General features: G+C 39.7%; 1 protein-coding gene across 18 annotated transcripts in view; it reads left to right on the forward strand.

Moving 5' to 3' along the window:
* The window catches only part of WDFY4 (WDFY family member 4), a 138,509-nt gene that overhangs the window by 25,981 nt on the left and 86,608 nt on the right, over positions 1-25,920 (forward strand). For 15 of the 18 annotated variants that reach the window (XR_011151742.1, XM_069019561.1, XM_069019562.1 and 12 more), the window contains 14 exons: positions 359-548; positions 1,661-1,850; positions 3,741-3,901; positions 4,261-4,713; positions 6,305-6,409; positions 7,274-7,464; positions 10,006-10,616; positions 14,668-14,761; positions 19,259-19,473; positions 20,351-20,451; positions 21,410-21,617; positions 21,888-21,964; positions 23,095-23,313; positions 25,244-25,428. Coding sequence is in view for 17 of the 18 variants with exons in the window: in XM_069019561.1 (XP_068875662.1) it covers positions 359-548; positions 1,661-1,850; positions 3,741-3,901; positions 4,261-4,713; positions 6,305-6,409; positions 7,274-7,464; positions 10,006-10,616; positions 14,668-14,761; positions 19,259-19,473; positions 20,351-20,451; positions 21,410-21,617; positions 21,888-21,964; positions 23,095-23,313; positions 25,244-25,428 (3,000 nt within the window). In the remaining variant the exon portion in view is untranslated. Of the gene's footprint in view, positions 1-358; positions 549-1,660; positions 1,851-3,740; positions 3,902-4,260; positions 4,714-5,229; positions 6,181-6,304; positions 6,410-7,273; positions 7,465-10,005; positions 10,617-14,667; positions 14,762-19,258; positions 19,474-20,350; positions 20,452-21,409; positions 21,618-21,887; positions 21,965-23,094; positions 23,314-25,243; positions 25,429-25,920 lie in introns of those variants that run through there. The other 3 variants (XM_069019564.1, XM_069019573.1, XM_069019572.1) reach the window with 3 other exon arrangements.

The following is a 25,920-nucleotide window of genomic DNA, read 5'->3' on the forward strand; positions in this document are numbered from 1 at the left end:
GCATTTGGGGGTTCATTTGCCCTGGGTACTCAGATGTTCACTTAGGCTCTTAGCTGTCCATTTCATTCAAACTGCCAAAAAAACTGTACATTTGGACTGAAAACCATTGAATAAGCATCAGGAGCCATATAAAACATATAACCTATATCTTAACATTTTTATTAAACAAAACAACATGACTTTAAGTGGGAAAAATTCATTAAGAATATCTTAGTGGTAGTTTTCCTTGTTCATTTCACTGCATCCTTTCTCCTGGCACTAGTATCAAACTTACAGTCTCCTTCCTCAATGGATTTTTCTTCCTCTCCTGGGTGTCTCTAAAGGAGTTTATTGTAGCTGATGTTTGTCTGCTTTTCAGATAATGCTTAACATGTACAAAGAAGAACAAGGTGTAGAGGAACTTCTGGCAGCTGATAAGCTTCAGTCATTAATTATAGCAACTGCTTCTCTCTGGGACCAGTGCAGCCACTCATGGAAAGTACCTACAGGCCGTGTGCTAAGAACAATTTCAAAGGCTCAGACCAAAAACAGCATTGTGTACCTACAAGGTTTGGTTTAGTAAATTTGCTTCTCCTTTCCTTATAGCTCCCCTGAGAGTGAATTTTATCAAAAAGAGTCTCCTCAGGATAAATTTTTATCCCTACATCATCCAGTAGTCAACCGCAAAGCATGGGCTCTTGACTTAGTAGAGAGGAGCTTTATTTAGCACTGATAGCCATCTGGAAACTGAAGGGTTTTTTACACAGAAAACCCCCAAATTACAGGCAAGAGCCAATCCCATTTGATCACACTGATGTAGGCAAGGGGAAGATGTATTATGTTTTTTCTTAAGTTATGTGACTCAGTTTGTGGGCCTGAGACTCATGAACACTAAATACAAGGCTGGGGGCACTGTCAGAGTAATGGTATCTTTTGGGACAAAATCATGGTTGGTTAAGTCCTCATTTCTTTCTAGGCTTTATTAGTTTAAGCAATTTTTTTCTAATTAAGAAGTGCAAAGGCCAGAAGTCTCAATTTCTTAGAATTGAAAAAATAGTTTTATAATGCACAAAATAATATCAGTATTCCATGTCATGGAGTAAATGCATATAGATATTTTTCTTTTTTAAAATGAAAATTTGGCTCCCTATGTGAGATGGAAAGAACAATCTGGACATTTTGAAGCTGCTCTGGAAGGACTGGCCATGAGATTAGACAAGAAAATAAGCTTCACTCCTCAGAGCAAAAGTGTGTTCCCCATTACATATGCTTCATTGAGCAAATTAATCTGTGAACTCTGTACAGAATGTGTGATTGACTTAGTAGGAGACAATTAAATCTGTTAGTCTCTGCTTACCTTGTACTCAGACAGCTGGATTCCCTGTCTATGAATTTTGGTGAGTTGGGGGCTGAAAGCTTATACTCCTGAAATTAAATCAGTTTCTGGGAGTTAAGCAAGGAAATGCATGTAAATTGTAAATCCAGCAATGCTCTTCCTGTAGCTTCTGAAAGGAGTGTGTTATTCATATATCCTTTTTTCTTTTCTTTGTAGAAAAAGAGTTAACTGACTCCTATTTTACTGGGAAATAACTTGTCAAATTTGTTTCATTTTTGTTAGTAACTTTAAACTTGGTTGACTGTCAGTTCATAAATACCTGCTGTATTTTTTTTTTTTTCACAGCTGTGGACTGCATTAAAATAGCTGTTCAGAAACTCTTTACACTGGCTGATACTCTACCTGCTTGTGATGTGTGTGAAGCTGCTAGTATTGTGTTGTGCTTTGTGAAAGATTCTTATCCTGTATCATCAGCTTTATTAACAGAATTTGAAAATAATGATGGCTACCAGCTCCTGCTAAAAATTTTACTCAGGTAAGAGAGGCTCTCAGTAGGCTTCTAAAGGATGGTAAAAATTTTCAGAATGCATAGTGGTCTCTTAAAATAAGAATCATATAGGTAATCCTGTGGCCATGCAAAGCATTTCTGTATTAGGAATGGAAGCAGTACATAACTTTTTCTACTTAAACCATTACAGAAGGAGAACAGTATAGGAGAAGTTGGTTTGCAGGTGGGATTGGGACTTTTTGAACACAAGACGAAGGTTCTTCATCAATTAGTATTACAGAGGATGTACAGAGACATTAGTTTCAGTTAAAGTGAGCTTTTAGTCCAGGAATGCAGTCAGCTAGGGAGGGAAACACTATCTCCTTGCTGTGCAAAAACAAGCAAACAAAACCCACCCAAACTTAAATCTGAAATGTTTACATTCTTCAGAAGCAAGATGAGCATAAACATATCAGGAAAAATCCCCACTAGTTATCCTAATCCAAAGAAGAATCTGTTACTCTCCTTATCAGCTTGTGTTGTCTCACTAGGCTGGGTTTCTTTAATATAATTTGAAGAGAGCATTTTAAGATCTTTGTTTCCATTCTGGCTTTGACTATTCTTGTCCTCTTTCTCCAACACTTGTGAAAACTTTGGTCCCTGAACAAAGACTGGGTGGGGAGGATATTTTTTAATTTGGATCTAGAGGACTGTAAATTCCATCATGCAGTCAAAAATATCTGTAAGTGACTATGGCTGCTCATGATTTTTGAATGGCATTAAATTATTAAATTATGATTGGAAAAAAAAAAATTGTGTTTTTCCGGCAGTGTTTTTTTTAGTTACCAGAGACTGTCTAGATTTCCCTTATAAATAAACTGTGTTAAGATGCATATTTTTGATTAAATTCTAGCCATATAAGGGCAGAAAACATGGGATCTTTTTCAGTAAGGGCCATGAATGTCCCCATCCTTTTCAACTGATGTAACTAGGCAGAAGAGACAGAAATAACAGATGCTCAGGGCTTCAGATTAGTCTTCATTCCCAGCATATGCTGGCATAAAGGGATAGATGGAGACCTTCCTTCCAGAATGTTTTGTGTGAGCAGGTATCCTTTTCTCTGATGTTTAGAACTTTTTCTTCAGGTAGAAGAACCTTGCTAATAGCATTCTTTGAAAGAGAGCATTTGGTCTCTTTTTTTCTCTTTCTTGTTTACATGAAACCAGAACATTTTGTTCTGTTTTCTTCCGAGATTTTTCTAGCCTAAGAGTACCAATCTATTTCTCTGCCACTAACCCATGCCCAGGTGATGCAGTTTTCCTTAATAACTGACCCATCTGAGCAGTACAGAATAAGATGATGTGATAAGCAGCTCTCTGTCCTTTGACAGACTCTCACTTCAGTCTATGAGCCATGGCAAATCTTGGTTACATTTCAAATCATTACAAATCTTGGTTAAGTATTTCCATACTTAGGAGAGACATGCCATCTTCACGTCTGGTTCACAAAGCTCAGGCAGTACAATAATTTTCCCTTCCTCAGGGCTGAAATTTTTCTGTTATTTATCTCAGATAGCAAGTCCCTTTTCTTGCCAACCATATGCTCACCTTTTAATATGAAGTGTCTGTTTTAATTATTTGAATTCTCACAAAGTTTAAATTTTTATTCCCCAAACCAGGCTTTTTTTTTATTTTTAATTAGCTTTTTCTTTTTTTTCCAAGGACAAATAACTGGACTAAGTTAAAACATTTACCTTTCTTTTGTTCAGAAGACTCTGTCAGTGTCACTTCAGTCTGTAGGTTTTGTCCTGATTCAGAGTGTGTTACCATGGTGTGGATTATCCTGTGCAGTGCCTATGTGCTCTGTACTTGATGATGTATCCAAAGAGTCTGTATAATTAAGACATGAATATATGACTGTCCCAAGTTTTGTTCCTAGATGTGAGGGTTTGCAGCAAAATGAAGGAGATCCCTATCTGGATGAGATCTTGGACATGCTGACTTGCCTTACGACCTGTGGAAAAACTGAACTGAAAGTTTCTGGCAATATCGTACACCCGCAATTGCCGCACTTTGATTTTGAACGGACACAGTCTTCTGGTACAGTATATATCTATATATATATATACATGCACATGTGGGTGGGTAGGTGGGTCATTGAAAAATGAAGCTCTATTCATTTTTTCTGAATATGGAGGAAGGAGTATGATGTGGCATCTTCAGATCTATGTGCTAGTGCTGCAGGAGCCTGAATGCCACCTACCTCAAACTGAAATGCCCATGTCAGTTCTAGGGTCTGATCCAAGCTCAAGATTATGCCTCTCAATCATGTCTGGATTATGCCTCCATCCCTCATGTCTGTTGCTCTTATTTCCACTTTCAGACATGAGCTAACATTATAGTTATGGTGCTTGCAGGCTTAAATAGCACTCATGTAAAATTGGTTTTTTTCCCCACAGGAATGACAGTGAAAAACCTCCAGCCTTTTCAGGTGTTGCAATCCATTTTCCAGAGAAGTAATGATCAGCACCTGTGTGGAAGAATCTTGGCAGCAATTGGTACCATATGGGCTTGGGACAGAGTGAATTTCTTTCTTCTGGAATGGACACTGCAACCTATCAACCAATTTACTGACATAATTCATTTCAAACCATACCCAGTCCAAGTCCAGTTCTTCAGACTGGTGGAGTCCATAGTGCTAGACCTGTCCTATGTCCCCCATGAGATTTTGAAGAAGGTTCAGTATTTGATCAAGGAAAATATAGTGCCATTCTGCACCTTAACAGCTCTCCAGTGCCTTCTCAGCATGACCCAAAAGGACCTGTTATTTAGTGATATTTTCCGTGACTCTGGGCTCTTAGGCCTACTGCTGGCACTTTTGAGGAAGGAAGCCAAGATCCTGAGGAAGTCAGGTACAACTTACTGCCACTCACAATGACCACTGAAGTAGGCAGATCAACAGGAATTAATAATCTCTTTCTACGATAAATTTATATATTTTATATACTGAGTAGCTAGATTTTATCTTCAAGCCAACTGGCCTAAATTTGACACATTAAGCTGGGTCTTCTCTGAAATCTTTGCTATTTATTGTTCTGTTCACTAGCCTAAACAGCTCTGGGCTATTCTTCACTAGTGTAGGATGATTATTATGGGTGGTACCCTTCAACCCACACTTTTAAACATGTCTTAGTTCAGGGCTCTCTAGAATGCCAGCTTGAGGTTGGAGCAAGAAAAGTTTTCCACAATGCTTATTCCTCTGACAGTAACACCTTAATCCTGAGGACTGGTGATAGAAAACAGTTTATTGAACTTTGGCCATATGTTCCCCACAATTGCTACCACTCATTGTGATGTGATAGACTTATCTCCTAGTATAGAAACAGGAAGGTGATACTCCTAGTTTGGTAACTGTGGAGTACAGCTAACTTAGGAGACAGACTCACATATTTAAAGGTTTGTAACTACTATTTTAATGAAAGAAAAAGGCATGATAGCATTTTCTGTGCTATATGAGTTGGGAAATGCCTTTAAATTTCAGTGCAAGAGTTATTTATTGAAGGAGGAGAGACACAAGGTACTAGGAATAACTTCTGATGCAGTAAGCATACTTGAATTATTTATATACAACAGAAGGAATATGAATTACAACAGAAATTCTAGAGTGCAGACATCCATCACCTGCAAGGACACTTAGATTTGGGTTCTCGATATCAGAGAACCAGGATTTTGCACAAGAATGCTTAGATAAGGATTATCAAGATAAATACCAAGGGTCTTGGAAACTTGCCTTCTGATTATGAGCTGGTGCATAGGGTCCTTCTTCTGTCTTTGCATTTATGTCACTGCTTTAGATAACGTGGTGATAAAAATTTTACAGAATGAGTGATTGAATGGCTATATAATTTGTAAATTTAGACACACAGGTGAAGAGGGATAAGTGAGAAGACAATATTGCTACTTCCCTCTCTTGGTTTCCAGAAATTTAGCCTGGAAACTCTGACTTTTAGATCTTAAAATAACTTACCATACGCTGTCTGATCCTGTTTGCCTTTGAACATGCAGGATATTTCTGCTCTTGGCTTTTAGATTAGGTATTTAAAGTCTCCCTGTTGCTATAATATTTTACCACTTCATAGCTCATAATCTATCCTGTCCTTTTGTTTATGTGTGTTCCTACTAGATACCACTAAACAGGTAAATCTACACCATCTGGGAAGGGAAAACACCCCTATTAGCAGTGCTGCCTATAGTTATGAAGGAGATATGGGCTGCAGAGCAAGAATCAGACCTGTGTTTCCCAAACCCAGACCAGACCCTGACAAATAGGCAATGACATGTCTGTATTTTGTTGCTTGTTTTTAGGTTTCAAGTAGCCGGTAAGTAATACTTGAGAGAAGCTAGAATTTGCTGGAGAACTGGTTTTCCATTTTGGTTAAATATATTTTAGCTACAGTTGCCCATTTCTTGTATATTGTAATATTACTTTTAACATACTGACAGCTGGAACTCATCTGCCTGGTCTGAAAGAAGGCACTGAGAAGGAATTAAATGTTGTGATGCTGAAGATGGTGGCTGCCCTTACAGTGAGGTCTGTGAGGAACACGGGTAAGGAAACATGTATGACTGCATTACCTTCGTGATATTTGGTGGTAGGTGGCCATGGTTTTAAGGAGCACCAACATATTTTCTGACTCTTGTGCTTCAGTCAAAAATGGAGGACAAAAGCTAGAAGTGTAGGGATAACTGTGTTACACTAGGAAGAAATGTGACAAAGGTATTCTCATCCTGCATAATGAGCTTCATCCCAGCAGTCCGCTTGTTTCCTTGATCCATGTGCATACTCCTGAAGTGTTTACATAGGATGTACAAACTTAGTTTCTGGAAAAAATGTGTGTGTACTTGACTCTTGTGTATCGTTTGTTCATCCAGATTTTCTTCCATCATTTCTGTTACTTGAAATCTTGATTGGATCAGGTGCATGCTGAGTAACATGCTTATATTACTGTCATACCTAAGAAGTCTGTGTATAGGGAATCTTGTGGAACATAGTACAGGAGTGAACTCTAGTGAATACTGGAATCCACTCAATTAACTCTGAAATCCTAGAATCATCATGTTTGTAGCATCTTGCACAGTGTAAAGGTCTTTTCAGAAACCATCAAAAAGTTCCCTTCCTAAATGAAAGAGATGCTTAAGCTGAAAACTAAGGTGTCTTTTCCTTTTTATTCATTATTGTATTGGGAAGCTGTCATCTCTGACGATTAGAAACCATGGCCACCCGGCCATTTTATCCCTAGTTGTTCTTGTGCCATTCAGTTTGTGTCATCTTTAGCTTAACCAGCTGCTCTCCTTACCTGTCCTGCTGTATTTGTAGAAATGTGGCACTTCACACCAACACTGAAAATCTGCCTGTAAAAACTACGAGCAAAGGATAGTTTAACTAACAAATGATAATATATTTGTCCCTAGTTGTTCTGAAGGACTATGGAATGGTGCCATATATCAAGATATTTTTGGATGATGAGTGCTACAGGAGTGCTACTCTCAGCATCCTGGAGCAGCTATCAGTCATCAATTACGAAGAATATATGAGCATTATTATTGGGGCCCTCTGTTCTTCCACTCAATGGGAACTGCATCTGAAACTAGATCTGCTGAAGGTAATTAATGTGGCTATCACTTGGGTATTGTTTTCTTGGGAACTCTCTTTTTTCCAAGATGGTAAGAGCAGAGGAGAAAAGAGCCATAGGCAAGCTCTAGATTATGGTAACTTGGGCACTTTGATTTTTAGCAATGCATGGGTGGTCAATACCTTCACTGGGTATCAGATTACAAAGTATTTTGAAGACTTAAATAGTAATGCAGGAGGGAGAAATGGAAATGCTAAAGGCACAATTGTATGAACAGTTCTGTGTAATGTGACAGAGAAAGGAGAAACAAATGGGAATGAAAGTGGATATGTGGAGAGAGGATGTCAGATGTGAAGGAGTGAGATTGGAAGAGCCAGGGTAGGCATGAGATGAACAGCTTCATTCTGATAAGTTTCCACAGTTGAAACTTTGCTGTCCTTAATTTTGTCATTTCTCACAAACACTAGTATCATGTAAAAAGAGGTGAGGCAATGGAAAGGAAGAACTGTATGAATGCTTGGAGGAAGAAATTAGAACTAGTCGTAGCCTCTATTGACCCCAGAGTGTCTGATCCCTAAGCAATGAAACAGAGGAAAGAATCGCTGTGCTTTATTTTGGTTTAGGTCATAGGCATCCAGTTGAAAAGCAGCAGTGTTGTAAGCACTGATTTTAAAATTTCATTCTACCTTCTCTATCAAGTGGGAATGGAATTAACTTTTCTGTACAATATAGCAACTGCTTCTGTGATAAAAGAACCATATTACTTAAAAAAAAAAATTAAAGAACAAAGTTTATAGCTTTCATTTGACAATTTGAAACAGTAAACTTTAACAATACCTGTGGAAAAGTTGAGTATGGTGTCCAAACTAATATGAAAATAAATGCAACTTCAGTGTCTAATTTTGACAAATGATAACTGTATTAAAGCATAATGTAAGCAAATAAATTTATTTTGTTTATCCATTAGGACTGTGATTGTGTTACACGCAAATTCAGATTGATTTGCTAATGTATATTTAGCTGTTAAAGCCTGAGCCCAAATGCAATTAGCACTGCTGTATTCCAGTGTGACACGTGGACAATTATGAGGAATAACAAATAATGGAATGTGCGAAATAAATTCTGTTAGCAGTAACTGAGTTAGGGGGTTTCCAGCAGACATCAGTTTTATAGATTCAAGACAGAGGAATACTAACTCATAGGCAATTAAATTCTAACTGAGTTAAAGCTGGAGGAAATGTGTTTACTGTTGACCTTCTCTGGAATGTGTTAAAGCCATCCTGGTAACTTCAACTCTAAGTTATTAAATTTACTCCCTGTTCAGAAGTCTCTGCCTGGTTTGATACATTATCATACAAAATTGAATGACAGTAATAGAGTTCCCCCTACCCCTTCAGTTCTGGCAACCCTTTCTCACAGTCCTAGATCCTGTTACAGGCAGATGTATTTCTCTTAGAAACTGTTCCTCTTAAGGAGGTTGTGAAGTAAAGCTCTTTCATTGGATATCTCTTGGGAAGGTCTATATGTAAAATTAACCCTTTCCAATGTGCAAAGGTACAGTATCAAATTTGAAAACTCCCTGTACAAAATTAATTGTGCAACACCCAAAAAGCTTGGGATCAATTATATTCAAATGCAGTAGACTGTTTCCTTGCAAGCTCCTTTTTCTCATCCATTTTACTTCCACAGCTCTTAATAACTTTTTGAGATTTGTTTTAAAATGAAAAGCCCATAGCATTCAAAATTGGCAAATTATTTAAGTTGGTTTTATGCATGTGTAATACTGTCAAGTGGCATTCACTTATAACCTGCTTTAAGCCTATTGAGGTTAGATAAAATCTAATGACTTCATTGTCTCGAGATCTTACTTTATATGGCTTTTTTCCTCTAAAGTATTGTGCAAACTTTAAAAATACCTGAGCTGAGAAAAGGTATTCTTGTCTTTCTTAATGAGGAGAGCCTGCTGCTTACAATACTCTTTGTGCCATCCTGAGGCACTGGTTTTTGGAAAGGTCCTTCTCAGTCATTTGAGCAAAAGTCTAGTGTGGGTTCTCACGTGCATTCAGGGCTGCAGGAAGACTTGTCTGTAGAGCTGTGCCTTCCTGCCAGTTTCTATATGAGGGTATTTACATTGAATCTTTACTTCCATTTATTTAGGGCAAAGGCAGGTTTCTTTAGAGAGTCTGAGAAGACTGATAAAAGAACAGCCAAAGATATGAAACTACCTCTGGCCAAACTGACTAGGATATGTAATGCAGGAAATTTGATTCCTTTGCTTCTTCCTGTGAGCACTGCTCCCCACCTGTCAGGCTGACTGCTTTAGCTGCTCCTAAGGGTGCTTTCAAATCTTGGTTGTGTGATTCATTGGGTCCATGAGGGAAGGGAGGAAGACAAGTTGTGCAGTGATGACATTTATTTTGACCACCTTCCCCTCCCCCCTCGCCCCCCACCAAAGAGTGAAATTTCAGTGAAAGAATTTCAGTGCAAACTTGGAATTTTAAAATATTCTAAAGCCTCTTTGTCCTTTGATTTAAGTGCTTCTTTTGTTTCCTTTCTTCCCAATGTTTGTAGTCACTCTTGAGGATATTGGAGAGTCCCAAGAGCCATTCAGCTTTCAGAACCTGCAGTGGATTCAATGGGCTCCTGTCCCTCCTCTCAGACATGGAAGGTGCGTTGCAGGACCCTCCATCTGGGCAGTGGACAGCAGTTGGACAGAATTGTATATTGGAGCTTGTTTTCTACACACTTCAGGGGATAACTGCAGCCCTGCACCTAGACCCTGTCAACAGCAACTTCTTCCAGAGGAATGGTCTCTTTGAAAAGATGGCAGAGGATCTTGGATCACTTGGATGCTTCTGGACACGAGGGGGAAGGCAAATTCCTGTGACCCTTGAGAAGAAAAGGACATTTGCAGAATTCTTGGATGCAGCTTTCTGTTCTTCAGAACCTTTCCCAGTGTGGTTAAAGAACAGCATTTGGATTCTGAATTTTCTTGATCGTATGGTCAAAGGAACCCTCCATCAGGAAAGCTACTTTAAGGAGAGGAAGCCAGAGATGGGAGAAGAATCAAAAGATGATCAGGAGGCACCGCAAGTTCAAGAAGAGCATCCTGTTGTTTTCAAAAGAATGGGCAACAAATTACCTGCCTCTACCTATATGCTGTGGGGAAACCCTGAAGAGAAGTAAGCTTTTATTCACTACAGAAAATATAGTACTAAGACTGGTATGTGCATTTTATATGGTAGTATACTGAGGTAAGGTGTGATACAACCTGCCAAGAGCAAACAAATCAGTTCTGTCCCAAGTCCCAGGCCTCCAGGTAGCAGAAATCTATGCTTTTGGAAAGGTAAAGGATGGTAGAAGTGGGGCATAAGGATTTAGTGCAGCAGTGGGACACACAGCCCCAAGAGCTGCAGAGTTTATGTTGGAGATTCTGACACCTGAAATGTGGCAGCAGGAAGGGAGTCTAAGAACAAGGTTGCTGGGACTTAAAGCTTGTGCTTTAAGTTCACTGCTTGAACCTGCCCCAATCAATTTTGACTTTTTCAATTATGTGGAAAGCTGCTTCCAGCCACTCAATACATTAAAAATAAAAGTTACTCTAAGCTATTTTAAATGCTCTCTCATGCATGTGTGTTCAGGCATATGTGTGCAGACACACTCATTTATTCATGCTGAAACGGAGAAAATTGGAAAAGGGACAGTCATGCTGCCTGCCTCATTGAATGAAGGTTTATATCAAAATATATATCCTTTGTAGGAAGGGAAGACTATACCAGAAATCAGCATTGCTGTCAGCTGGGAATCAGTTCTGAATAACCTGCATTTTGTAACTAATGAGATTTCTGTCCCTTCACTTGTCTGTAGCTTTATCTTGAATCTCTCAGTCCTTTTACCAAATTTATGTGTCTGGTTGAAGTTATGCTTAAAAAGGCTAAATTGGTAAGTGTAAGACTTCTTCCACCCTTACTGTAGATTATTGCAAAGTCATCTTCCAAGTTAAAGACCAAGACATGATGTCTGCCACTTGTAGCAGCAGTCACTGAAGTCAGCAGAACTGTTTTTCCCTGAGTACTGAGGCAGGCTGAATAAGCATTTCTGGTTATATTTAAACTTGTTTGAAGAAAGTAGAAAAACTTGTGGTGGATTTCTTTGTTCCTTGTGGCAGCAGATTTTAAAGTAGTCATGGAGGCATTTGTTCCCTGTCACCACTGTTTAAATTACACTGGAAGTTTCTGGTTAGATACTCAGTTCTGGGGAGAGGACTTGGTAGCTTGGGAGGAATGAATGCTTTTTTCCAAGCAGATATTCCTAGCCGGATTTGGGAGAACATGGGTCCATATGCAAAGAGTATCTAGATGGTGGTAGTTACAGGAAGTAGACTGTCTGTTGCTTAAGTATGCATATAAGGGAGGCCCAGGGATGGTAAGGGAGAAAGAGTAGGTCAGGGCAATGCTGGGAGTGGTGTGGTTCTGTCTTCTGATTGTCCTTCTGAAGTCACTAGGTCCGAAATGAGCAAGGCTTCCTATGTCCTTGTGTTGTTTTGCCTGCTGAGATGTGATGCTGTACAGTACAGTACACCACTTGTGGAGAAATTAATCCTGTAAACTGGGACCCTTTCAGTTCACACTGTCTGATTTGGGACTGTTTGTCTTGGTTATGGGATGTGAAGGCATAAAAGGAAGCCAGATTAGTTAGGGGTGGTTGGAGACTGTCCATGACAAGTGTATGCAAACACAAAAGAGGAACATGTGCTGGAAAGCTGACAATCTTCAAGCCATAGAGCCTGTATCCTTTTCCAGCAGTAAATTTTATGAAAATAAAAAATCCCATAGTTTCTGCAAGCCTGTTGTTCCCCTGATGTAGCTTCCTCTTAGCTGTACTCCACACTCACACTTCCCCTTGAAAAGGTTTCAGGCAGTAGCTATGCAGCTTTAAAGGAGGAACTTGAATGCAGTCAGTGTAGGTGGCCTGTGATGCCCCATCTTGCAACATATATTTAACATTCCCAAAGAGGCAGGGAAAGGAGGTGACCCTGCAGGAGCCTGTGGCTAATATATAAGAAAGTTAACATTTTAATGCTGGATAATATTGTAGCCCCTTCCACTGTCCTGTGGTCAATGATGCTGCAAGCTTCTGGGACACAGGGGAATTGATCCTGTCATTCCCATCTCAAAACCAGCCCTCTGTGTTCCTGCTCCTGCAGTAATGTCTGAAACACCTTTTGTGACAGATGAGGTCTCTGGTTTTCCTTTTGTTCCTGGTGATTAGACATAGCTTGCTGCAAGCTGTGTTAACTGAGGCTGATCTCTTTGGGAGGGAAGCCCTTCTCTGTGCCCACCCAAGCATCGTGGCTGCTGCAGCTGCTGTTACCACAGACAACTCACTGTGCTAATGGCTCTTCAGGTTCTTTGTGACATCTCATTTTGTCCCTAAACCCTCTCATTTGTCTTATTTTTAAGTAGCACTAGTGCAGAGCAGATCTGTGATTCACAGCATGATACTGGTGAGATAGATGGAGTGGAGTCACGGGGCTACTGGATAGCCCTGGGGCAGGAGTGTGAGAGATGGGGTATTTGCAGAGGGGAGGAGTTGGTACAGGAAGACAGCTTTTGTACTAAGACAGGCCATAAAATGAGAAACTCATAGAAAACCAGAGAGAAGGCTGGAGATAAGGCTTGTATAATGTTCTTAGAAACCCTTCATGAGCCTTGTGGCCCTTCTCTGCACACACTCCAGCACCCCAATGTCCTTGTAGTGAGGGGTCCAGAATGGGGCCTCACCAGTGCCAAATACAGTGGATGATCACTTCCCTGGTCCTGCTGGCCACACTATTGCTGATACAGGCCAGGATGCCATTGGCCTTGTTGGCCACCTGGGCACACTCTTGCTTATGTTCACCTGGGCATTGACCAGCACACCAAGTTTGTTTCCAGCCATAATTTTGCTCCTATTGATTTTAGTGAGCCTGGATTTTTCTCTTTTAAAATGGTGTGGGTTTTCTCGGGGAAATGTAAGTAGAGCATATTTTTGGTGTACTTTTTTCTTTGACATTTAAAAACGTGCCCACATTCATGTCAAGCAGAGGTTTATGTATCCACACTGAAACCACTGCTGCAACAACTCTTCATACCAGACCTGATTTTGACTTACTGCACAGAAAATATTGCAAACAAGCAATTTATTTGAAATTATCTTTCTTGAGGATGCAGTAAGAATTATTTGTCACTGTGTGGCAGTGTGCTACACATTACTCCCTGTTCTGCTGTATCAGATGAGCCTTTTTGGGAGTGGCTAACAAACATGTTTAATTGCAGCCTTTTTATCCTCCTTTACATCCCTTGTAAAACTTTTTTTTTTTTTTTACGCTTACTCTTGTACCTTGTGTTTTATAAAGTCCATAAAGCGTATTGTGCTTTATTTTGTCAGCCTAATTACAGCCATTAGATGTTGCCCTTGCTTTTGTTGTGAGATCTGCTTCAGACAGATGTTTCTGACAGTGTACATCACAACTCCAGTTCAGAGGTCCACCCAGAAATGCTGATGATACTCTGAACAGGACAAGCCTGTAGTGCCTAAACTAGAGTTTCTGCTATGCTGTGGGTTCATCTTTGAGATATATCAGACCTCTAACCTGCATCATGGCATAAGCAGATCTTCTCTGTGATGTCTCTGATTCCTCAGTTCCTTCCTGTGCTTGAACATAAAAAGGTCGTAAGTGGCAAAAATGAAAACTGGTGGGAAAGCAGGTATTCAACTTTAGTTTACTACTTTAGGCAAATTCTGGTGTTGGAAGGGGAGGGTGACATACTGATTTTATCAAGACTATCTCACCTTTGCTTATTTCTATTATGTTTTAAAGTACTGAAGTAACTGTATAACTGAAGTTGTAAACGCCTGGAAAATAAAAGGATAACACTGGTTGTGGACTGATGCATCAGTGATTCCTCTGGTTATCTGTTTTCTGTTCTGAAAATACCTCAAAAGCAAAGTTTGTTTAAAGAGGCTGCTGCACATCTTTGAATGTGCAGGTCCCTGGGATGAGCAGGTGATGTCCTGTCTTTGTTACTTGAAGGAGGCTTCCAGTTGTTCTGAGTCATTTGTATTGTTTGCTTAGTTTCCAATGCTGAGCCTGGTTGCTGCTAGGAGGATTTAATGCTGTGCTCTGCTGGACCACTTTTAGACTCTCTTTGCTGTTGTTAATGATAATTAGGATGTGTCTTTTCACTGCAGGTTGGAAATGAGAGACTGCACCATTGTACATCCAGGTGCTGTCTGTGTCATGGTGAGGTTGCTGCCAAAACTGTACGATGAACGACATGCTCAGGTGAGTCTGAACATATCGAAATGCCATCTAAACAGTGTCTTCTACGTCTCTGTGGCTTCATTTCATTGCTTACTCTTTGCAAATGTAGTAGTACTAAAATTTACCTAAAACACTGTCAGGAGGAACAGCACAAACTTCACTGAGTCAACAGATGTGAGAACAACAAAGACTCTTGGCTGTCAGTTTGCCTAAGCATTTCTATACCTGTCTGATGCAGTACATGGATTTTGGTCCCAGAATAGTTATTCCAAAGGCATAATGTAGAAGTGCCTTGAAAATTGTCTAGAGTATTGCTAACAGCCCTAGCAACCAGAAAAGTCTGGCTCTTCGGACCTATGTTCCATAAACTTTTAATGCAGCTTAGAATGTATTTTTCTTGTATCTTTCTATATATATATACACACCCACTCTGAATAAAGATATTTCCTATATTGTATTGGCTATTTGGTCCAAAATACTTGAATGCAGTCAAAGTACATATGGAAGGCCTGAAATAAAACCAGGTTGTTCATCCAGAGCTATGAAAGGGGCAAATAACTGCTGGCAATTTCCAGCTCTGTTTATTGGAATCAAGCCATCAGCTAGTGAAATTTTGTTAATTACAGTAATTAATTTCTGAAAAACAAGTAGAATCGTTAATTGGATGAGAGTGTCATCAAGAAATTAGAGTTGGCTCTAGGACTTGAGTTCTGCAAGAGAGAGAGCCTCTCAGACCCTCAGTAGATGGCAGTGTTCTTAAAAGTATGAAGGACTAGAGCACAAATTCCAGCAATTTCAGCTATGTATTTAATTATGCTCATATTTTCTTTTTTTCTCTCACTCCTTTCTTAGTCAATAAGAAATTATTACTGGTAGTGTTTGTTTAGTATTGCTGTTGTGAATATGATTGCCTCAGGTAAAACAGGACCACTATTATGCAAGGTCCTGAGTCAAACCCTAGCTAGGAGTTAACAAATGTCTTAAAGAGTTCCCATAAAATAACCCACAAAAAGGATAGAGGACAAATAGAATTTTCCTGGCTATTTCTATTGAAAAAATCATTGAGAGAATGGATAGAATATTTCAGAGCTTGGGAAGCTCACTGATGCTGCCAGGTAGAGACATAAAAGGTTGGACTTTAATGCCATTAATCATAACGTAAACCACTGCATGAATCCTTGTGCAAGGAGATTCTACTTGGAGCACAGGATTCTGGTAAGATGTGATGCAAAAGGTTTAACCTCAGTGGCTAGTGAGGGGGAGTTACTTGGTACAAGGAAAATAACTGAAGGAATTACTCTTTGGGTAGATATATCCTGTCCAAAACAGGGTACTATTTTTTTTTTCTAGTGCCACAGTGTTTGACAGCTGTATGAGAGATGAAATAATGGCTTTGTGGATGTATCTCAGACTTTCATAAAAAAGTTTTAAGGGGTTTCTTGCTCTGAATTTAAGACTGAATTAAATAATACATTTTTTAGGAGCAAATACAGAGAAGAAGAGAAAATCACTCATCCCTTTCTGCTCCTTTTAGTGCTGTGATAGATACTTTAGGCCCAAGTGTCTAGGAGTAACCTGGAAAAATCTTTAGAATCAGTTCAGGTCATGTGCGGTTCCTTTGCTTTCACAGAATTGGCAATGAGAAAGACTGCTTTTACAGAAACATTAATGGAACTCAGTAAAATTAATGTACTTTTGATTCTGACTCTCAGAAATAATATCAATATCCTGCCAATTTTGCAACTTCTCACTGACCTTTGTCAGACCCAAGAAATGATGGGCTGAAGCAGTGTTGAGCCTGTCAGCATAGAAAACCCAGTAGCAGACAGTAAAAGAGGTGATTTTGCACTTCAGCTATTTCTTATACTTTCTATAATGAAAGTTAAAAGCTGAGGAGAATAGATTTGTGGATGTGTATTCCTACTATTGCTAGGTATGATAAAAAAATCATTTGAATGTCATGGGTACAAAAACTTGCTTAAAACTTTAAAACTGACCAAGAGTTTTGAGTCAGTAAACTGTATTTAGAGGATATTGGTCATGTTCATGCCTATGACTGGAACTAAACCAGTTTCCATGTTGTTTGACCAAATATAAGATAGATTTTCCTTTTATTAATATGTTGTCTGTTTAGTGATGAAAGACAGCATTGGACATGTTTCAAACACTTAGTAAATTGACATATTAGCATCCACTTTAGATATGTGGCCCAGGATATTCACCGAGTTGATTCTACCTTAAAAAGAAAGAAGTTTCCTCTCAGGCACATCTCATCCTTGACTGGAATTTTAAGATTCCAGAGTGTCATGACAGATCTTTCCCATTTGTAATGTCAGATACTGAGATTGCCTAGATCTGACAAGGCTGAGTAAAGGAAAGAACTTTTGAGAAGAGAGTAAAAGAATTACTCAGTTCTGTCTCATCATCCTGGCAGGTATTCTTGTGAATACAGACAAAAAAAAATCCTCTCACAATTCATCATGTAAATTATCTATACTTTTGCTAAATAATATTATTGCTTACACAGCTGGATTTTTCCTTTTTGTTTTCATCCATGCCTCTTGTATGATGTACTGCTGTCATAGTCACTGTTGTGAAAGTAAAACATTGTCCATCAATAAGGATTTTGCACCTTTTAAAAAGACCCTTATCCCTGTTTTAAATGTAGGCTAAATGACTTGTTCTTCCTTGTAGATGTTAACAAGGTAACATTTTTCAAGTGTTTTGCACACATAATTATTGCTGTATTGTTCTTAAATCTAAGGAAATTGCATCCTTTTGAAGGGAATTCACAGTGACAAAAGTTCATCATTTTTGCTTATCTTGAATACAGTATAATAACCTTGAAGATGAATAATAGTGAGTTAAATTCAGCTACCAAGTTTTGAAACTATGGGCTCTTAGGAGAAAAAATCTGGGAACTACTTAAGCAGATTGGGCAAATTGCTAGGTGACATTTTGCCGTTAAGACTCTAATCTGAGGCAGAGCTCAGCTACAGTCTAACTGCACCTTCAATATCCTGATTCATGGTGCAAGTAGTAAGTGTTAGGAAAATTAATCCATGCACACAGAAACACACAGCATGGTTTCCTGACCACCTTTAATATTTCCACTAAAATCTCATTTTACTGGAACAAAGATCCATGAAAACAGCACATTTTATTCAAAACAAGGCAGTATTGGTATTGACAGAGCTGCTAGGCTAATGAAAACAATCAATTTTTTTGTACACCATCACGCTTTTATTGGATTTATTTTGGAATAAACCAGTTGCTTCACTTAGTCAAGACCTATGTCAATCTTTGTTTAGTGGTATTTACACATACTTTCCTGCATATAGTTAGAAATGGAGTAAAATATTAATTAAAATATCTATAAAGTTGTGAGACTTTGTAATAGTGTAGTTTAGTCTGGTGGATGATTTTTATATGTAATGCGATGCATAGTGAAATTTATGTCCCTGGCAATAAATCGTCCTTCAGAGAGAAGAAAATGTTATCCAAAGAACTCACCCTTCAGATATGAAAAATGGTAATTGAGTTTGCAAAAACAGTATGTATGTTGCAATGGCTGTATTATCTTCTAAGTGTTGGGGATGCTTTGAAAACAAATTGCTTGTGGGCTTTGAAATTGTTCTGTATTGGCTTTGTCTGGTTGAATGAAAAAGAGCTCAATTCCTCTTTACACTTAATAAGCTTATTCTGAATCCAGTTACTTCTCATTCATGTTATAAAATCAAATCCCATTGCCTTCATTTGCATTTCTGTCACCATTGTTGTCTTCTTGTTTAAAAGTTTGCATATCGATTTCCTAGAAGAGCATATGAGAAAGCTTGAAAGCTCTTGGAAATAGGGAATAATTAATCTTTGTAAGATTTGTGTTTAAATATATTATCCAGTTACTTTTACATGAAGTCTAGTTAGGTCAATGGGGTACAATCCATTCCCAAATGGGAACAAATTGCTCTAAAAATAATTTATGAGAATTGATAGACTTTAAGATCAGTAAGAAGCAATAATGAGGTAAAGCATCAATTCAGCAAAACATATAGAGAAGTGTTGAAGATTGTTTCATGACATTGCTTGATAGTTTTGTCTAAGAGCAGGGTTTTAGAATGAAGAGTAGATCATGTCAATATGGCTCTCCACAGGCTCAATGTTAAATATATTCTGAATTCCTGTTTGGTCTTGGAGCTTATGCCTAATAACCTGCCCTTGGTGGTGATCCCTTGTTTCTGAATGACAGCTGATTGCTCTCTTCCTTCACCACCATAGTGTCAAGGCAGGAAAGCTGAGTTGTGGTTGGCCAAGCAGCTGCTTGGATGAATATATGCACACTGTTTAAGTGCAGAGCTTGATAGAACAGCCATGCAGTTCTGCTTGAGCCTCTTGCCTTAGGGGCTTCAGATGTTTACACTCAGGGATTTGACAACTGAAAAACAAATTAAAATAAAACAAATCAGTTACCATATACAGTTTAGTTCCAGCCCTCTGACTTTACTTCTGTGTCCATTTCAGCTTTCCCAGGAAATCCAGTGTGCTCTGGTTGATCACATCCAGTCCCTGGTGAAGTCAGAGAAGAGTCGTCAGGTGATGTGTGAATCTGGCCTGCTGAGCACCATCATCACCTCCTGTCAAGATGCTTTCTGCAATGACAGCCATCCCCTGCATCTGCCCCTCACCAGAGTGTTTGAGAAGCTCGCATCACAGGCTATTGAGCCACATGTGTTAAGGTATCAGATTGTATCTAATGGAACCAATTTGCTTTAGTGGTGCCATTTTTTTGCAAAGTTTATATAAATGCTTCACATAGTGCTCTAATTCAGCAAGACTCAGCCTTTTGTTTCAAGTCCCAGTTAATCCTCCTTTCTCACTGATTGCAGGATATATGCTTAAATGACTCCTGAAGATGGTATGAGTCTGTAGTGTTCTGCTGCATCATCTCTGCAGGGGTTGTAAAACCATTTATTAATGAACTAATTAAGTCATTGCAAAACAACCAGGGTTATTCTCTCCTGGTATTCATATGGAGAAGCTGTTTTCTGCAGCGTAAAAATGACTTTTTCGTATCTCAGATCCATGTCAATGACAGATGCAGAAATAAAAAGTATGGTCTTCTTCCTCAGTCACTGTTTCTAGTTTGAGGTTGCACTTTCTTCATTAATGCTAACAAGTACTAGACATTACAGTACCTAGCAGGTAGCAGAGTGCAGGTAAATTTAAATATTCATTGGAAGATTTTGTTTCTTTCACTCAAATACAGAATAGGATTTCTAAAAAAAATTTCAATAAAAAACCCCAACCCATAGATTTTTTCTTTCTGAATAATTAGGGCTAGTCAAGAATATTGATGAAGAAAAGAAATCTTTGATATTTTTTCAACCGGAAAATCTTGAAAGGAAATGTGAAGCAAACTAAATATTTGTGATGCTACAATGGAAAACATTTCTTTTGTTCTGTTTGGGATGTCTTTAAAATTTGGTGTTAAATATAAAAGTTGTTCTCCAGATCTAACTCTATTTGCATGGCTGCTGTGACTACAAAGTGTCTGGCTTCATTGTTTTCTTTTTTTTAAAGTTGCTTTCTTAATTTTTTTTTTTTCCATGTTAGGCAATTTCTGTGGTTGGGAGGTTCTCCATTGCTACCTTCCAGGCCCAGTGCAAACAAGCCCAATGTCCTTTTGTGTCAGGGGAGTGAGTCAGCTAATGCAGGTAAGCACACAATGAACAGTCTGTTGCTGATACAGTGGCTGAGTTAGGCATGTCTCTGAAATGACAGGAAACTGCTGCTGAGTAGGTTGCTCCAAGATAGTCACAGTGAAGGTGGAGTATGCCTAGAAGTTTTTCACTGGGTATTGCCCAGATTGGGTGGTACTTGAACAGTGAGAGCTGATCTAATGACCAGCAGAGATCAAATTGTGATATCTTTGTTCAAGTTAGATGCTGAATATAGACTCAGGCTTTGCTGGATCAGACATGGAAGTGAGCTATAATAAAAATAATATTCTACAAATGGAGTGTCTCCTTGGTTTGCAGCATGTTTTTCCTGTGATTTATAGCTAGGAATGGAATAAGGATGGGACTAAAGAGCACTGCTTTTTGTAGTCCCGAGGATATCCTACTAGTCTGCCTTGCTTGTACAGGCTCTTCTCCATAGGAGCCCTCTCTCTGCTATAATGTATTTTATAGATGAGAGGCTACAGTATAACAGTATTTGGTGCTTAAACTCTTCTCATGCCTGAGACACCTGATACAGTATGATCCATATCTGGGTCTTAAGTTCTTTGCAGTCATTCTTCAAATCCTCTCCCACGTGTTGCTTTTAACTATTGTGTTACAGCAGAGTTGAATGGTCTGTGTGTAAGGAAAATGGAACCAATGGGTTGGGGACATTTTTTAGTAGGGTGAGTTCTGGAGCTGCCTGGAGATGTGTGGGAAGAAAATATAGCTGAAATATGGCTATGGCTCTCCTGACAGCCTCCCATTTTGAAATGCCTTCAGTGCAATATTTTTTTGTATTGCTGAGGATTTTTGTAAGCTGTTGAGGATGTGTTATTTCAAGAGCATGAAGTGCTGTTCTGAGCAGTGATGAATAGAATATGGGCAATACCTGTGACTGGAAAAAGACTTGCAGACATTGATCTGGTTAGGCACTGTGTTCATCTTTCAGGTTCAGAAGAGAGTGTGATGGACAGCAAAACAGATCCTCAGACAGTTGTACCTATCAGGACCTCTCCTTGGCTGTCTAAGGGATCTGCACTGGCACTCCAGACTGCCATGAGTCTCATCTCCATGACATCACCTCGAAACTTCCAGCTACACAGCACAGCTTTAGCTCCATCGTTTGTGGAGTTTGACATGTCCATGGAAGGCTATGGGTATGGCTGCTGTTGCTTTTATTTTAGCTGCTCTGGGGTCTCCAAGCCCTTACTCTGAACACAGTAACTTTTCACTTCTCTCTTCATCTTAATCTATGTACCCTATGGCTGCTTTCCTTGCAGCAATGTTGCCAACATATTTTGTTACTGTCTTACTACTGACAGCCTACTCTCTGCCTTGCTAGCATGATTCTGCAATGCCAGAAGTCACTGGTGTCCCTTCAGGGATGATTTTGTTTCTGATGAATGGGTGCTTGCTTGCTTTTTTAGGTGTTTATATCTCCCTACCTTGGCCACTGTCATGGGATCCAGTGCAGACCAATCTGTCTCAGGAGGGACTGGCATGGGTAAGCACTTTGACTCACCTACAGCTTGCTGGGAGCACCGGCTTCTCAGCCCCAATGAAAGCATTCAACAGTTGTAAGAAATAAGTCATGTGTTTCAACGTTTCTGTCTCTGTGCCCCAGACCAGCTCTGAACTGTGTAACTCGTACTGCTCAGCAATATGCAGCACTGGGTACAGCTTCATAGTGTGCTGAATTAACATTAGCAATACAATTTTAAAGCAAGCTTCTAAGAAAACAGACTTAACAAGTAAGAGCCACCAGATTTTAGGGTAACAGACAATGGAAGGAATAGGAACTGTCACTTAAAGGGATTTTTCTATACAACAAAATGCTCTATTGGGTGGAATGGGAAATGGCTGTACTTTTTGCTTCCTGAATTTTTGTGAAATTTGAGAACTTGTTTCTGGCTCAGAGATTGCTAATTCATGAGCTCCATAGCATGGAGATCTAGCAGTCATTTCTCATCGGTCAGCTTTAGGTCATTTATACATGTGCACAGACTCATATGTGCAATCTTTGTGATATTGAATACAAGCAGAGAAATCTAACAGAATAGAAATTAAACCCTGTTGGGGAATAGAATTATTGGGATCAATAAAAGAACTGTGCAAGCAATAGGCCTGGAAGTTTTAGGCTTGTGTGTGAGAAAACTTTCCATGGGAAAGTCCCTGTGTGAAAGATAACAAGCAGGCCTGAGAAACAGAGAGGGAGTGAAAACTTGCAGCTGTACTATCCGGGAGTGAATGAGGGAGATGAGCACTGAATTCTTTTGATCATAACAAGACTATGGAAGCTTGCCAATGTAAGTCCAATTATGTAGAAATAGAAATGTGTCTTGATAAGCTTTAAGCCACTTAGGAGCTAACAAGCTGGTATACTATTTAAGTGCCTTTGAACTGCTAATAAACGGAGTTTTATGGAGTTTGCTTTATCAACCATATTGGTTTGGACTGTTTCTCTCTCCCCCCGCCCGGGGCCCGGGCTCCTCGTCCCGCTGAGCTTCTAACAAAACCCCATAACCGAATGTTGGTTTTTCCATGGTATGGACTACAAATGAAACACAAAGCAGTTTGCTAATGGCTGCCCAAGGAAAACAACTTCCTTAATGCCTCTTTGTTTCCTGTCTACAGGCACCAGAACGTTCCCTCCCTCAAGTGGACTGACACTCTCCTGCTGGTTCCTGGTTAGCAAGTTTGGTTTGGTGCACAACAGCCACCCACTCCGCTTCCTTACCATTGTGAGGCACATGTCAAGAACAGAGCAAGAATTTGTTTGCTTTTCTGTAAGCTTCTTTCCACAGGACCTTTCTTTGGTCATTTCTACAGAAGAAGTAGAATTCCAGCCACTTGGTAAGGCTCTTTTCAGTCAAGCTGCAATGCTGTGTCCTCTTATTATCTGGAATTTTTCATTAATAAATTTCCTCTTCTTTGAAGTACCCAGGATATTAATGAGATTTCTCTTCAGTTTTCCTCTTGCATCCAGTTGTGATTGTAATTCTTGGCCATGTTTAATTTTTAAGTTTGCTGTAGGCATTGTGAATTACTGCAATATTTTATGGAAAATTTTTCAGTGTCACTTATACTGTGGTGTGCAGTTGTGGAGACTGGGCTTGAACCAGTCTCTTCTGTGTGACACTAGGCAGGTTTGGAGAGTAGGATTGAGAATTTGGGGAGTGATCTAGCTTCCTAATGAAACAACTCATTTCCTCTCCTCTCTTTCAGAATGTTTTCTATTATGCCAATCTGTTAATATTGTTCCCTGCTGATATTTATCCCCTTTTCCTTATTGAGTAGAGTAGGTATTTCAAATGTAAATGTGATTGAATATTCCAGAGGAGGTTGGAAATGGAGTGGGAATAGTAGCTGGGACTTTTTCAAGCACAGCTGACAGTGTGAGTGCTCTGATTGCCTTAGATAATGATAAAAATTCTAGCTTACCTTTTTTCATAAAAGCTACAAATTATGATAGAGACTTTTATAATCTCATGGATTTGCTAGGAATTTCTCTGTGTCAGCTGTTACTGTCTCTGGCTCTGTGGGGTCACATGCATGCCCGCACACACACAGAGACGCATGGCTAGCTTCAGTATAAAGTCGGTCGCCAAGAGATGGGAAGGGCCTTCGTGTGTGTTCCAACAGGAGCATTTACTGCTTCTACACTGCCGAAGCCTACAGAGGCAAAGGCCAGAGCAATGCTGAACTCAGGGGGTTTAATCCGGGGGCGGGGCATGATACCTTTTCCTGGTCTTAAAATCAGGAGTCACACACGGTTAGAAGGGGAAAAGGGATTTTACCTTGGTATTTATTTTAAGGATCCTTAGGTGTACACGTCCAGGTCATATGCATCGAGATGCACCTTGCCGAGTCTATCTATGTCTTCGTCTTCTGTCTCCACCTCTCTCTCCCCTTCCCCAACATTGGGTATAACATTATAGGTTTTACTAATTAGCATATCTATCAAAGATTCCCCAATGAGAGGCTCAAGTGAGCCCCCCTCCCCAAGGAACTTTCCCCTGGATGGTTCTATCTTGGTTTACAGAATGTGTTCTGGAGAGGACCTTGGGGTCTGGGGCACACTGATCTCTGGCTACGAAGCTTCTAAAATGTTTTGTCTCTTAGCTTAACAAACAAGTCCAAGAATGTAGGCAAAAAAGCACTAGGAATACAGAAGTTGTAAAAAGGTATAACAGGGGTATAAAGGAAAGGGCAAAAATCTTCATGGCATCAGGCAAAGGCAGGACTAGGGAACGGGACCAATGGGGGAGCGACGAGGGGTAGAGGCTGACAGCCAGCCGGGGGAGCCAAACTGGGGTCGATTACCATAACAGAACAAGCATCCTGGGAGAGATTTCTTTCCCTCATCATGATGAATAAGTCTCTGGCACCAGAGACTGTCTTACCAAGAGCTCTCTCTGTCCCTTGTGCCACAGGCTAGTCGGCCATCACAGTCAGCTAACTGTGAATATACTGAGGGGTTCTCCTCTTAGTGAATATGTTGGGTTTTCCTAGGTCAGGGTAGTTTTGCAGTGTCAAGGCAGATAGCAGGTATTATTGGGGAGGGTGACACATTGTATGCTGGAGGGAGCTTGAGAGTTGTGCAAGTTGTAGGTCCTGATAATAGACCTTGGGCAATGTTTTAAAGACATTGGACATAATAGCATCGAATCACACTCTACCCACAGAGTGTCGTGTTCTTTCTGTCACATTTGAAAGTTGTGTTCCAGAGGTAGGTGAAGGTAAGAAACTTTCTGTTGACTTATCTCTGTTTTTGCTGTTACAGATATTATGGAACCTGAGGGTGAGGCCCTAAATCCCTCCACATTTCCAGGGCAAGTCCAGTTTGGCTGTGGTAAACTACTGGTCACTGGCCAGTGGCATCATCTCACAGTGACAGTTGCTAAGGAAGCAAAGAAGAACTGCATTGTGTCAGCTTATATAAATGGTCAGATGCTTGGCTCTGCAAAGGTAAAGGCTCTCTGCATAGATCTTGCGCCTGACTTTTGCCTTGCATTGCTTCTAATTTTCATCTCCCAATGCACCTACCATGACTTTTCAGTATTAATCCGAGAAACTCAAAGCATGGTGATTTACACATGTAACACATGCCACTGTGCTGGGTGTGAGTGGAGTCAGAAATCCGTACCAAAGAGGGTGTATTTGCGCTGCTTTTCAGAAGTATGTTCTCACCTTATACTGATGCTTTGAACTAGTTCCCCCTCCCCCTTCAGCATGTAGATAACCATGTGGTGGTTATCTCCTCTAGAGCTGAAGTTACCTAGGTTGCAGGTAGCTCAGGGTTATGTTGCTGAAATTCAGTTAAACCTTTAGGTCAAAATTTTCTGAGTTTACTAGTGATTCAGAGGACCTATCAGTTTAAGCCCAAGATTTGCAGAAATTGCCAGCTATAAAAAATACTTCACATCAAGGTGTGACCAGAAAGCCCTAAACCAAAGATAA

Source organism: Aphelocoma coerulescens, chromosome 6, assembly GCF_041296385.1.
Source record: "Aphelocoma coerulescens isolate FSJ_1873_10779 chromosome 6, UR_Acoe_1.0, whole genome shotgun sequence".
Lineage (NCBI taxonomy): Eukaryota > Metazoa > Chordata > Aves > Passeriformes > Corvidae > Aphelocoma > Aphelocoma coerulescens.